Source organism: Salvelinus alpinus, chromosome 3 (genome assembly GCF_045679555.1).
Source record: "Salvelinus alpinus chromosome 3, SLU_Salpinus.1, whole genome shotgun sequence".
Lineage (NCBI taxonomy): Eukaryota > Metazoa > Chordata > Actinopteri > Salmoniformes > Salmonidae > Salvelinus > Salvelinus alpinus.
The window spans coordinates 1,140,652-1,156,947 of NC_092088.1; the positions used below are offsets into that span (position 1 = coordinate 1,140,652).

Consider the following 16,296-nt stretch of genomic DNA (forward strand, 5'->3'; position numbering starts at 1 on the left):
TAATGTGTCTGTCTATTCTAGGCCAGGTCTCCAGATAGTTAATCTGTCTGTCTATTATAGGCCAGGTCTCCAGATAGTTAATCTGTCTGTCTATTCTAGGCCAGGTCTCCAGATAGTTAATCTGTCTGTCTATTCTAGGCCAGGTCTCCAGATAGTTAATCTGTCTGTCTATTCTAGGCCAGGTCTCCAGATAGTTCATGTGTCTGTCTATTCTAGGCCAGGTCTCCAGATAGTTAATGTGTCTGTCTATTCTAGACCAGGTCTCCAGATAGTTAATGTGTCTGTCTATTCTAGGCCAGGTCTCCAGATAGTTAATGTGTCTGTCTATTCTAGACCAGGTCTCCAGATAGTTATTGTCTGTCTATTCTAGGCCAAGTCTCCAGATTGTTATTGTGTCTGTCTATTCTAGGTCAGGTCTCCAGATAGTTAATGTGTCTGTCTATTCTAGGCCAGGTCTCCAGATAGTTAATGTGTCTGTCTATTCTAGGCCAGGTCTCCAGATAGTTCATGTGTCTGTTTATTCTAGGCCAGGTCTCCAGATAGTTAATGTGTCTGTCTATTCTAGACCAGGTCTCCAGATAGTTAATGTGTCTGTCTATTCTAGGCCAGGTCTCCAGATAGTTAATGTGCCTGTCTGTTCTAGGCCAGGTCTCCAGATAGTTAATGTGTCTGTCTATTCTAGGCCAGGTCTCCAGATAGTTAATGTGTCTGTCTATTCTAGGCCAGGTCTCCAGATAGTTAATGTGTCTGTCTATTCTAGGCCAGGTCTCCAGATAGTTAATGTGTCTGACTATTCTAGGCCAGGTCTCCAGATAGTTAATGTGTCTGTCTATTCTAGGCCAGGTCTCCAGATAGTTAATCTGTCTGTCTGTCTGTCTATTCTAGGCCAGGTCTCCAGATAGTTAATGTGTCTGTCTATTCTAGACCAGGTCTCCAGATAGTTATTGTGTCTGTCTATTCTAGGCCAGGTCTCCAGATAGTTAATCTGTCTGTCTATTCTAGGCCAGGTCTCCAGATAGTTAATGTGTCTGTCTATTCTAGGCCAGGTCTCCAGATAGTTAATGTGTCTGTCTGTCTACTCTAGACCAGGTCTCCAGATAGTTAATGTGTCTGTATATTCTAGACCAGGTCTCCAGATAGTTAATCTGTCTGTCTGTCTGTCTATTCTAGGCCAGGTCTCCAGATAGTTAATGTGTCTGTCTATTCTAGGCCAGGTCTCCAGATAGTTAATGTGTCTGTCTATTCTAGGCCAGGTCTCCAGATAGTTAATGTGTCTGACTATTCTAGGCCAGGTCTCCAGATAGTTAATGTGTCTGTCTATTCTAGGCCAGGTCTCCAGATAGTTAATCTGTCTGTCTGTCTGTCTATTCTAGGCCAGGTCTCCAGATAGTTAATGTGTCTGTCTATTCTAGACCAGGTCTCCAGATAGTTATTGTGTCTGTCTATTCTAGGCCAGGTCTCCAGATAGTTAATCTGTCTGTCTATTCTAGGCCAGGTCTCCAGATAGTTAATGTGTCTGTCTATTCTAGGCCAGGTCTCCAGATAGTTAATGTGTCTGTCTGTCTACTCTAGACCAGGTCTCCAGATAGTTAATGTGTCTGTATATTCTAGACCAGGTCTCCAGATAGTTATTGTGTCTGTCTATTCTAGGCCAGGTCTCCAGATAGTTAATGTGTCTGTCTATTCTAGGCCAGGTCTCCAGATAGTTAATGTGTCTGTCTATTCTAGGCCAGGTCTCCAGATAGTTAATGTGTATGTCTATTCTAGGCCAGGTCTCCAGATAGTTAATGTGTCTGTCTATTCTAGACCAGGTCTCCAGATAGTTAATGTGTCTGTCTATTCTAGGCCAGGTCTCCAGATAGATAATCTGTCTGTCTATTACAGGCCAGGTCTCCAGATAGCTAATGTGTATGTCTATTCTAGACCAGGTCTCCAGATAGTTAATCTGTCTGTCTATTCTAGGCCAGGTCTCCAGATAGTTAACGTGTCTGTCTATTCTAGGCCAGGTCTCCAGATAGTTAATGTGTCTGTCTGTCTATTCTAGGCCAGGTCTCCAGATAGTTAATGTGTCTGTCTATTCTAGGCCAGGTCTCCAGATAGTTAAAATGTCTGTCTATTCTAGACCAGGTCTTCAGATAGTCAATGTGTCTGTCTATTCTAGACCAGGTCTCCAGATAGTTAATGTGTCTGTCTATTCTAGGTCAGGTCTCCAGATAGTTAATGTGTCTGTCTATTCTAGGCCAGGTCTCCAGATAGTTAATGTGTCTGTCTATTCTAGGCCAGGTCTCCAGATAGTTAATGTGTCTGTCTATTCTAGGCCAGGTCTCCAGATAGTTAATCTGTCTGTCTATTCTAGGCCAGGTCTCCAGATAGTTAATCTGTCTGTCTATTCTAGACCAGGTCTCCAGATAGTTAATCTGTCTGTCTATTCTAGGCCAGGTCTCCAGATAGTTCATGTGTCTGTCTATTCTAGGCCAGGTCTCCAGATAGTTAATGTGTCTGTCTATTCTAGGCCAGGTCTCCAGATAGTTAATCTGTCTGTCTATTCTAGGCCAGGTCTCCAGATAGTTAATCTGTCTGTCTATTCTAGGCCAGGTCTCCAGATAGTTAATCTGTCTGTCTATTCTAGGCCAGGTCTCCAGATAGTTAATCTGTCTGTCTATTCTAGGCCAGGTCTCCAGATAGTTCATGTGTCTGTCTATTCTAGGCCAGGTCTCCAGATAGTTAATGTGTCTGTCTATTCTAGACCAGGTCTCCAGATAGTTAATGTGTCTGTCTATTCTAGGCCAGGTCTCCAGATAGTTAATGTGTCTGTCTATTCTAGACCAGGTCTCCAGATAGTTATTGTCTGTCCATTCTAGGCCAGGTCTCCAGATTGTTATTGTGTCTGTCTATTCTAGGTCAGGTCTCCAGATAGTTAATGTGTCTGTCTATTCTAGCCCAGGTCTCCAGATAGTTAATGTGTCTGTCTATTCTAGGCCAGGTCTCCAGATAGTTAATGTGTCTGTCTATTCTAGGCCAGGTCTCCAGATAGTTAATGTGTCTGTCTATTCTAGGCCAGGTCTCCAGATAGTTAATGTGTCTGTCTGTTCTAGGCCAGGTCTCCAGATAGTTATTGTGTCTGTCTATTCTAGGCCAGGTCTCCAGATAGTTAATGTGTCTGTCTATTCTAGGCCAGGTCTCCAGATAGTTAATGTGTCTGTCTATTCTAGGCCAGGTCTCCAGATAGTTAATGTGTCTGTCTATTCTAGGCCAGGTCTCCAGATAGTTAATGTGTCTGTCTATTCTAGGCCAGGTCTCCAGATAGTTAATGTGTCTGTCTGTCTATTCTAGGCCAGGTCTCCAGATAGTTAATGTGTCTGTCTATTCTAGACCAGGTCTCCAGATAGTTAATGTGTCTGTCTATTCTAGACCAGGTCTCCAGATAGTTAATGTGTCTGTCTATTCTAGGCCAGGTCTCCAGAGAGTTAATCTGTCTGTCTATTCTAGGCCAGGTCTCCAGATAGTTAATGTGTCTGTCTATTCTAGACCAGGTCTCCAGATAGTTAATGTGTCTGTCTATTCTAGGCCAGGTCTCCAGATAGTTAATGTGTCTGTCTATTCTAGGCCAGGTCTCCAGATAGTTAATGTGTCTGTCTATTCTAGACCAGGTCTCCAGATAGTTAATCTGTCTGTCTATTCTAGGCCAGGTCTCCAGATAGTTAATTTGTCTGTCTATTCTAGGCCAGGTCTCCAGATTGTTAATGTGTCTGTCTGTCTATTCTAGGCCAGGTCTCCAGATAGTTAATGTGTCTGTCTATTCTAGGCCAGGTCTCCAGATAGTTAAAATGTCTGTCTATTCTAGACCAGGTCTTCAGATAGTCAATGTGTCTGTCTATTCTAGACCAGGTCTCCAGATAGTTAATGTGTCTGTCTATTCTAGGTCAGGTCTCCAGATAGTTAATGTGTCTGTCTATTCTAGGCCAGGTCTCCAGATAGTTAATGTGTCTGTCTATTCTAGGCCAGGTCTCCAGATAGTTAATGTGTCTGTCTATTCTAGGCCAGGTCTCCAGATAGTTAATCTGTCTGTCTATTCTAGGCCAGGTCTCCAGATAGTTAATCTGTCTGTCTATTCTAGACCAGGTCTCCAGATAGTTAATCTGTCTGTCTATTCTAGGCCAGGTCTCCAGATAGTTCATGTGTCTGTCTATTCTAGGCCAGGTCTCCAGATAGTTAATGTGTCTGTCTATTCTAGGCCAGGTCTCCAGATAGTTAATCTGTCTGTCTATTATAGGCCAGGTCTCCAGATAGTTAATCTGTCTGTCTATTCTAGGCCAGGTCTCCAGATAGTTAATCTGTCTGTCTATTCTAGGCCAGGTCTCCAGATAGTTAATCTGTCTGTCTATTCTAGGCCAGGTCTCCAGATAGTTCATGTGTCTGTCTATTCTAGGCCAGGTCTCCAGATAGTTAATGTGTCTGTCTATTCTAGACCAGGTCTCCAGATAGTTAATGTGTCTGTCTATTCTAGGCCAGGTCTCCAGATAGTTAATGTGTCTGTCTATTCTAGACCAGGTCTCCAGATAGTTATTGTCTGTCTATTCTAGGCCAGGTCTCCAGATTGTTATTGTGTCTGTCTATTCTAGGTCAGGTCTCCAGATAGTTAATGTGTCTGTCTATTCTAGGCCAGGTCTCCAGATAGTTAATGTGTCTGTCTATTCTAGGCCAGGTCTCCAGATAGTTCATGTGTCTGTTTATTCTAGGCCAGGTCTCCAGATAGTTAATGTGTCTGTCTATTCTAGACCAGGTCTCCAGATAGTTAATGTGTCTGTCTATTCTAGGCCAGGTCTCCAGATAGTTAATGTGTCTGTCTGTTCTAGGCCAGGTCTCCAGATAGTTAATGTGTCTGTCTATTCTAGGCCAGGTCTCCAGATAGTTAATGTGTCTGTCTATTCTAGGCCAGGTCTCCAGATAGTTAATGTGTCTGTCTATTCTAGGCCAGGTCTCCAGATAGTTAATGTGTCTGTCTATTCTAGGCCAGGTCTCCAGATAGTTAATGTGTCTGTCTGTCTATTCTAGGCCAGGTCTCCAGATAGTTAATGTGTCTGTCTATTCTAGGCCAGGTCTCCAGATAGTTAATGTGTCTGTATATTCTAGGCCAGGTCTCCAGATAGTTAATGTGTCTGTCTATTCTAGACCAGGTCTCCAGATAGTTAATCTGTCTGTCTATTCTAGGCCAGGTCTCCAGATAGTTCATGTGTCTGTCTATTCTAGGCCAGGTCTCCAGATAGTTAATGTGTCTGTCTATTCTAGGCCAGGTCTCCAGATAGTTAATGTGTCTGTCTATTCTAGGCCAGGTCTCCAGATAGTTAATGTGTCTGTCTATTCTAGGCCAGGTCTCCAGATAGTTAATGTGTCTGTATATTCTAGGCCAGGTCTCCAGATAGTTAATGTGTCTGTCTATTCTAGACCAGGTCTCCAGATAGTTAATCTGTCTGTCTATTCTAGGCCAGGTCTCCAGATAGTTCATGTGTCTGTCTATTCTAGGCCAGGTCTCCAGATAGTTAATGTGTCTGTCTATTCTAGACCAGGTCTCCAGATAGTTAATGTGTCTGTCTATTCTAGGCCAGGTCTCCAGATAGTTAATGTGTCTGTCTATTCTAGACCAGGTCTCCAGATAGTTAATGTGTCTGTCTATTCTAGGCCAGGTCTCCAGATAGTTAATGTGTCTGTCTATTCTAGGCCAGGTCTCCAGATAGTTATTGTGTCTGTCTATTTTAGACCAGGTCTCCAGATAGTTAATGTGTCTGTCTATTCTAGGCCAGGTCTCGAGCATGGAGCTCCCATCATGCAGTGCTTTACAAACAGACACTCTGCTTCTACCAAGACAGCAAGGACACACTGAGGGTGAGACGAGTTCAGTGTGTTACCTGTAGGTGATAACATACATGTGTCAGTGTGTTTCCTGTGGGTGATAACATACATGTGTCAGTGTGTTTCCTGTGGGTGATAACATACATGTGTCAGTGTGTTTCCTGTGGGTGATAACATACATGTTTCAGTGTGTTTGCTCTGGGTGATAACATACATGTTTCAGTGTGTTTGCTCTGGGTGATAACATACATGTTTCAGTGTGTTTGCTCTGGGTGATAACATACATGTGTCAGTGTGTTTCCTGTGGGTGATAACATACATGTTTCAGTGTGTTATCTGTGGGTGATAACATACATGTTTCAGTGTTATATCTGTGAGTGATAACATACATGTTTCAGTGTGTTACCTGCGGGTGATAACATGCTTGCATCAACCCGGGTTATGAGTCGACCCGCTCATCACTAACACAGTGGCGCTGTCTGATGGACATGGGTTTTATGTCTGTCTTGTTCTCTCTTCCTGGTTACATCTTGAAACATCCATATACACCAGGTGTTTATTAATGATTCCAGTCATGTCCCTGTCCTTGTGTTGTGAGATGGGAAGCCAGTTGACAGTGACCAGAAATGTGATTTATTCTACAATGTTTCAGAAGACAATTGTATTCTCAGTAGTCCCAAATGGAGCCAATAGTCCAGTAATGTCCCTGTGTCCTCCAGAACTGTGTGTGTGGCCTGTCTCTAACCCTGACGGGAGCAGAGTGTGTCTCAGCCCCAGAGAACACTAAGAAACCACAATGTTTCAGTCTGCGCTTAAGAGACGGCTCAGAGTACCTCCTCAACACAGCAACCCGATTCATGATGAAGAAATGGATGCTGACAATACAAGCCAACACTGGTAAACACAACTATACAGCATCTCATTTCTATGGGTAAACACAAATATACAGCATCTCATTTCTATGGGTAAACACAACTATACAGCATCTCATTTCTATGGGTAAACACAAATATACAGCATCTCATTTCTATGGGTAAACACAAAATATACAGCATCTCATTTCTATGGGTAAACACAAATATACAGCATCTCATTTCTATGGGTAAACACAACTATACAGCATCTCATTTCTATGGGTAAACACAAATATACAGCATCTCATTTCTATGGGTAAACACAAATATACAGCATCTCATTTCTATGGGTAAACACAAAATATACAGCATCTCATTTCTATGGGTAAACACAAATATACAGCATCTCATTTCTATGGGTAAACACAAATATACAGCATCTCATTTCTATGGGTAAACACAAATATACAGCATCTCATTTCTATGGGTAAACACAACTATACAACATCTCATTTCTATGGGTAAACACAACTATTGAGTATAAAGTCTGCAATATTATACTCATAATGATCAGAGCTTTAATATATGCCACCTGTTATGTATTTAACAATGTATTGACTATAAATAATTGATGATGAAGAAGTTATCTGTGTGTTTCCTGTAGTGGCCAGTGAGCATGTCTCCTCCATGGCGTCACCCAGCGACCACTTGGTTCAGGACCCCCCTGCCTCTTTCCTCTCACGAAGTACCCACACAGGGAAGGCCAGAGCCAAGGAGATAGTTGTCCTGACCAGAGAGACTCCCCGTCAGATCCCTCAGTGGCACCCAGAGAAACAGCAGGACCCAACATCCTCATCACATACAGACCGGCGTGGTAAGAGTCTGGCTCTGGGATGTACAGAACCAACCGAAAGTAGGCTTTATCCAAATGATTATGTATTACTTAGAGATGATTTAAGGACACAACAGGTACTCTAATGCACTGCCACTATACTACTGGTATTCTACTATACTATCACTATACTACTGGTATTCTACTATACTATCACTATACTACTGGTACTCTAATATACTATCACTATACTACTGGTATTATGGTACTCTAATACACTATCACTATACTACTGGTATTATGGTACTCCAATACACTATCACTATACTACTGGTATTCTGGTACTCTAATACACTATCACTATACTACTGGTATTATGGTACTATAATACACTATCACTATACTACTGGTATTCTGGTACTCTAATACACTATCACTATACTACTGGTATTATGGTACTATAATACACTATCACTATACTACTGGTATTATGGTACTATAATACACTATCACTATACTACTGGTATTCTGGTACTCCAATACACTATCACTATACTACTGGTATTATGGTACTATAATACACTATCACTATACTACTGGTATTATGGTACTCTAATACACTATCACTATACTACTGGTATTCTGGTACTCTAATACACTATCACTATACTACTGGTATTATGGTACTATAATACACTATCACTATACTACTGGTATTCTGGTACTCCAATACACTATCACTATACTACTGGTATTATGGTACTATAATACACTATCACTATACTACTGGTATTATGGTACTATAATACACTATCACTATACTACTGGTATTCTGGTACTCCAATACACTATCACTATACTACTGGTATTATGGTACTCCAATACACAATCACTATACTACTGGCATTCTAATACACTATCACTATACTAATGGCATAATGGTACTCTAATACGCTATCACTATACTAATGGCATAATGGTACTCTAATACGCTATCACTATACTACTGGTACTCTAATACACTATCACTATACTACTAGTACTCTAATACACTATCACTATACTACTGGTATTCTGGTACTCCAATACACTATCACTATACTACTGGTATTATGGTACTCTAATACGCTATCACTATACTAATGGCATAATGGTACTCTAATACGCTATCACTATACTACTGGTACTCTAATACACTATCACTATACTACTAGTACTCTAATACACTATCACTATACTACTGGTATTCTGGTACTCTAATACACTATCACTATACTACTAGTACTCTAATACACTATCACTATACTACTAGTACTCTAATACACTATCACTATATTACTGGTATTCTGGTACTCTAATACACTATCACTATACTACCGGTATTCTGGTACTCTAATACACTATCACTATACTACCGGTATTCTGGTACTATAATACACTATCACTATACTACTGGTATTATGGTATTCTAATATACTATCACTATACTACTGGCATAATGGTACTCTAATACACTATCACTATACTACCTGTTTTCTGGTACTCTAATACACTATCACTATACTACTGGTATTCTGGTACTCTAATACATTATCACTATACTACTGGTATTATGGTACTCTAATACACTATCACTATACTACTGGTATTATGGTTCTCTAATACACTATCACTATACTACTAGTACTCTAATACACTATCACTATACTGCTTGTATTCTGGTACTCTAATACACTATCACTATACTGCTTGTATTCTGGTACTCTAATACACTATCACTATACTACTGGTACTCTGGTACTATAATACACTATCACTATACTACTGGTATTATGGTACTCTAATACACTATCACTATACTACTAGTACTCTAATACACTATCACTATACTGCTTGTATTCTGGTACTCTAATACACTATCACTATACTACTAGTACTCTAATACACTATCACTATACTGCTTGTATTCTGGTACTCTAATACACTATCACTATACTACTGGTATTCTGGTACTCTAATACACTATCACTATACTACTGGTATTATGGTACTCTAATACACTATCACTATACTACTAGTACTCTAATACACTATCACTATACTGCTGGTTTTCTATATTACTATCACTATACTGCTGGTATTCTGGTACTATCACTATACTACTGGTATTATGGTACTCTAATACACTATCACTATACTACTGGTATTCTGGTACTCTAATACACTATCACTATACTACTGGTATTATGGTACTCTAATACACTATCACTATACTACTAGTACTCTAATACACTATCACTATACTGCTGGTTTTCTATATTACTATCACTATACTGCTTGTATTCTGGTACTCTAATACACTATCACTATACTACTAGTACTCTAATACACTATCACTATACTGCTTGTATTCTGGTACTCTAATACACTATCACTATACTACTGGTATTCTGGTAGTCTAATACACTATCACTATACTACTGGTATTATGGTTCTCTAATACACTATCACTATACTACTAGTACTCTAATACACTATCACTATACTGCTTGTATTCTGGTACTCTAATACACTATCACTATACTGCTTGTATTCTGGTACTCTAATACACTATCACTATACTACTGGTACTCTGGTACTATAATACACTATCACTATACTACTGGTACTCTAATACACTATCACTATACTACTAGTACTCTAATACACTATCACTATACTGCTTGTATTCTGGTACTCTAATACACTATCACTATACTACTAGTACTCTAATACACTATCACTATACTGCTTGTATTCTGGTACTCTAATACACTATCACTATACTACTGGTATTATGGTACTCTAATACACTATCACTATACTACTGGTATTATGGTACTCTAATACACTATCACTATACTACTAGTACTCTAATACACTATCACTATACTGCTTGTATTCTGGTACTCTAATACACTATCACTATACTACTAGTACTCTAATACACTATCACTATACTGCTTGTATTCTGGTACTCTAATACACTATCACTATACTACTGGTATTCTGGTACTCTAATACACTATCACTATACTACTGGTATTATGGTACTCTAATACACTATCACTATACTACTAGTACTCTAATACACTATCACTATACTGCTGGTTTTCTATATTACTATCACTATACTGCTGGTATTCTGGTACTATCACTATACTACTGGTATTATGGTACTCTAATACACTATCACTATACTACTGGTATTCTGGTACTCTAATACACTATCACTATACTACTGGTATTATGGTACTCTAATACACTATCACTATACTACTAGTACTCTAATACACTATCACTATACTGCTGGTTTTCTATATTACTATCACTATACTGCTTGTATTCTGGTACTCTAATACACTATCACTATACTACTAGTACTCTAATACACTATCACTATACTGCTTGTATTCTGGTACTCTAATACACTATCACTATACTACTGGTATTCTGGTACTCTAATACACTATCACTATACTACTGGTATTATGGTTCTCTAATACACTATCACTATACTACTAGTACTCTAATACACTATCACTATACTGCTTGTATTCTGGTACTCTAATACACTATCACTATACTGCTTGTATTCTGGTACTCTAATACACTATCACTATACTACTGGTACTCTGGTACTATAATACACTATCACTATACTACTGGTACTCTAATACACTATCACTATACTACTAGTACTCTAATACACTATCACTATACTGCTTGTATTCTGGTACTCTAATACACTATCACTATACTACTAGTACTCTAATACACTATCACTATACTGCTTGTATTCTGGTACTCTAATACACTATCACTATACTACTGGTATTATGGTACTCTAATACACTATCACTATACTACTGGTATTATGGTACTCTAATACACTATCACTATACTACTGGTATTCTGGTACTCTAATACACTATCACTATACTACTGGTATTATGGTACTCTAATACACTATCACTATACTACTAGTACTCTAATACACTATCACTATACTACTGGTATTCTGGTACTCTAATACACTATCACTATACTACTGGTATTATGGTGCTCTAATACACTATCACTATACTACTGGTATTATGGTGCTCTAATACACTATCACTATACTACTGGTATTATGGTGCTCTAATACACTATCACTATACTACTGGTATTATGATACTCTAATACACTATCACAATACTACTGGTATTCTGGTGCTCTAATACACTATCACTATACTACTGGTACTCTAATATACTATCACTATACTACTGGTATTATGGTACTCTAATACACCATCACTATACTACTGGTACTATAATACACTATCACTATACTACTGGTATTCTAATACACTATCACTATACTACTGGTACTCTAATATACTATCACTATACTACTGGTATTATGGTACTCTAATACACCATCACTATACTACTGGTACTATAATACACTATCACTATACTACTGGTATTCTAATATACTATCACTATACTGCTGGTTTTCTATATTACTATCACTATACTGCTGGTATTCTGGTACTCTAATACACTATCACTATACTACTGGTACTCTGGTACTATAATACACTATCACTATACTACTGGTATTATGGTACTCTAATACACTATCACTATACTACTAGTACTCTAATACACTATCACTATACTACTGGTACTATAATACACTATCACTATACTGCTGGTATTCTGGTACTCTAATACACTATCACTATACTACTAGTACTCTAATACACTATCACTATACTACTGGTACTATAATACACTATCACTATACTACTGGTATACTGGTACTCTAATACACTATCACTATACTACTGGTACTCTAATATACTATCACTATACTACTGGTACTATAATACACTATCACTATACTACTGGTATTCTGGTACTCTAATACACTATCACTATACTACTGGTACTATAATACACTATCACTATACTACTGGTATTCTGGTACTCTAATACACTATCACTATACTGCTGGTATTCTGGTACTCTAATACACTATCACTATACTACTGGTATTCTAATACACTATCACTATACTACTGGTATTCTGGTACTCTAATATACTATCACTATACTACTGGTATTCTGGTACTCTAATACACTATCACTATACTACTGGTACTCTAATACACTATCACTATACTGCTGGTATTATGGTACTCTAATACACTATCACTATACTACTGGTACTATAATACACTATCACTATACTACTGGTATTCTGGTACTCTAATACACTATCACTATACTACTGGTATTCTGGTACTCTAATATACTATCACTATACTACTGGTATTCTGGTACTCTAATACACTATCACTATACTACTGGTACTCTAATACACTATCACTATACTACTGGTATTCTGGTACTCTAATACACTATCACTATACTACTGGTACTCTAATACACTATCACTATACTGCTGGTATTATGGTACTCTAATACACTATCACTATACTACTGGTATTCTGGTACTCTAATACACTATCACTATACTACTGGTATTCTGGTACTCTAATACACTATCACTATACTACTGGTATTATGGTACTCTAATACACTATCACTATACTACTGGTATTATGGTACTCTAATACACTATCACTATACTACTGGTATTCTGGTACTCTAATACGCTATCACTATACTACTGGTATTCTGGTACTCTAATACACTATCACTATACTACTGGTATTATGGTACTCTAATACACTATCACTATACTACTGGTATTCTGGTACTCTAATACGCTATCACTATACTACTGGTATTCTGGTACTCTAATACACTATCACTATACTACTGGTATTCTGGTACTCTAATACACTATCACTATACTGCTGGTATTATGGTACTCTAATACACTATCACTATACTACTGGTATTCTGGTACTCTAATACACTATCACTATACTGCTGGTATTATGGTACTCTAATACACTATCACTATACTACTGGTATTATGGTACTCTAATACACTATCACTATACTACTGGTATTCTGGTACTCTAATACGCTATCACTATACTACTGGTATTATGGTACTCTAATACACTATCACTATACTACTGGTATTCTGGTACTCTAATACACTATCACTATACTACTGGTATTCTGGTACTCTAATACACTATCACTATACTACTGGTATTCTGGTACTCTAATACACTATCACTATACTACTGGTATTCTGGTACTCTAATACACTATCACTATACTACTGGTATTCTGGTACTCTAATACACTATCACTATACTACTGGTATTATGGTACTCTAATACACTATCACTATACTACTGGTATTCTAATACACTATCACTATACTACTGGTATACTGGTACTCTAATACACTATCACTATACTACTGGTATTATGGTACTCTAATACACTATCACTATACTACTGGTATTCTGGTACTCTAATACACTATCACTATACTACTGGTATTCTGGTACTCTAATATACTATCACTATACTACTGGTATACTGGTACTCTAATATACTATCACTATACTACTGGTATTATGGTACTCTAATATACTATCACTATACTACTGGTATACTGGTACTCTAATATACTATCACTATACTACTGGTATACTGGTACTCTAATATACTATCACTATACTACTGGTACTCTAATATACTATCACTATACTACTGGTATTATGGTACTCTAATACACTATCACTATACTACTGGTACTCTAATATACTATCACTATACTACTGGTATACTGGTACTCTAATATACTATCACTATACTACTGGTATACTGGTACTCTAATATACTATCACTATACTACTGGTACTCTAATATACTATCACTATACTACTGGTATTATGGTACTCTAATACACTATCACTATACTACTGGTATTCTGGTACTCTAATACACTATCACTATACTACTGGTATTCTAATACACTATCACTATACTACTGGTACTCTAATACACTATCACTATACTACTGGTACTCTAATATACTATCACTATACTACTGGTACTCTAATACACTATCACTATACTACTGGTACTCTAATACACTATCACTATACTACTGGTACTCTAATACACTATCACTATACTACTGGTATTCTAATACACTATCACTATACTACCGGTATTCTACTATACTATCACTATACTACTGGTACTCTAATACACTATCACTATACTACTGGTATTCTAATACACTATCACTATACTACCGGTATTCTACTATACTATCACTATACTACTGGTACTCTAATACACTATCACTATACTACTGGTACTCTAATACACTATCACTATACTACTGGTATTCTGGTACTCTAATATACTATCACTATACTACTGGTATTCTGGTACTCTAATACACTATCACTATACTACTGGTACTCTAATACACTATCACTATACTGCTGGTATTATGGTACTCTAATACACTATCACTATACTACTGGTATTCTGGTACTCTAATACACTATCACTATACTACTGGTATTCTGGTACTCTAATACACTATCACTATACTACTGGTATTCTGGTACTCTAATACACTATCACTATACTGCTGGTATTCTGGTACTCTAATACACTATCACTATACTGCTGGTATTATGGTACTCTAATACACTATCACTATACTACTGGTATTCTGGTACTCTAATACACTATCACTATACTACTGGTATTCTGGTACTCTAATACACTATCACTATACTACTGGTATTCTGGTACTCTAATACACTATCACTATACTACTGGTATTCTGGTACTCTAATACACTATCACTATACTACTGGTATTCTGGTACTCTAATACACTATCACTATACTACTGGTATTCTGGTACTCTAATACACTATCACTATACTACTGGTATTCTGGTACTCTAATACACTATCACTATACTACTGGTATTCTGGTACTCTAATACACTATCACTATACTACTGGTATTATGGTACTCTAATACACTATCACTATACTACTGGTATTCTAATACACTATCACTATACTACTGGTATACTGGTACTCTAATACACTATCACTATACTACTGGTATTATGGTACTCTAATACACTATCACTATACTACTGGTATTCTGGTACTCTAATACACTATCACTATACTACTGGTAATCTGGTACTCTAATATACTATCACTATACTACTGGTATACTGGTACTCTAATATACTATCACTATACCACTGGTATTATGGTACTCTAATATACTATCACTATACTACTGGTATACTGGTACTCTAATATACTATCACTATACTACTGGTATACTGGTACTCTAATATACTATCACTATACTACTGGTACTCTAATATACTATCACTATACTACTGGTATTATGGTACTCTAATACACTATCACTATACTACTGGTACTCTAATATACTATCACTATACTACTGGTACTCTAATACACTATCACTATACTACTGGTATTCTGGTACTCTAATACACTATCACTATACTACTGGTATTCTAATACACTATCACTATACTACTGGTACTCTAATACACTATCACTATACTACTGGTACTCTAATATACTATCACTATACTACTGGTACTCTAATACACTATCACTATACTACTGGTACTCTAATACACTATCACTATACTTCTGGTACTCTAATACACTATCACTATACTACTGGTATTCTAATACACTATCACTATACTA

General features: G+C 37.4%; 1 protein-coding gene across 10 annotated transcripts in view; it reads left to right on the forward strand.

The window, feature by feature from the left end:
- Positions 1-16,296, forward strand: part of LOC139569908 (uncharacterized) — a 215,956-nt gene that overhangs the window by 120,617 nt on the left and 79,043 nt on the right. For 8 of the 10 annotated variants that reach the window (XM_071391238.1, XM_071391246.1, XM_071391240.1 and 5 more), the window contains 3 exons: positions 5,797-5,883; positions 6,570-6,747; positions 7,369-7,578. In XM_071391238.1, coding sequence (XP_071247339.1) covers positions 5,797-5,883; positions 6,570-6,747; positions 7,369-7,578 — 475 coding nt within the window. The remainder of the gene's footprint in view (positions 1-5,796; positions 5,884-6,569; positions 6,748-7,368; positions 7,579-16,296) is intronic. The other 2 variants (XM_071391242.1, XM_071391245.1) reach the window with 1 other exon arrangement.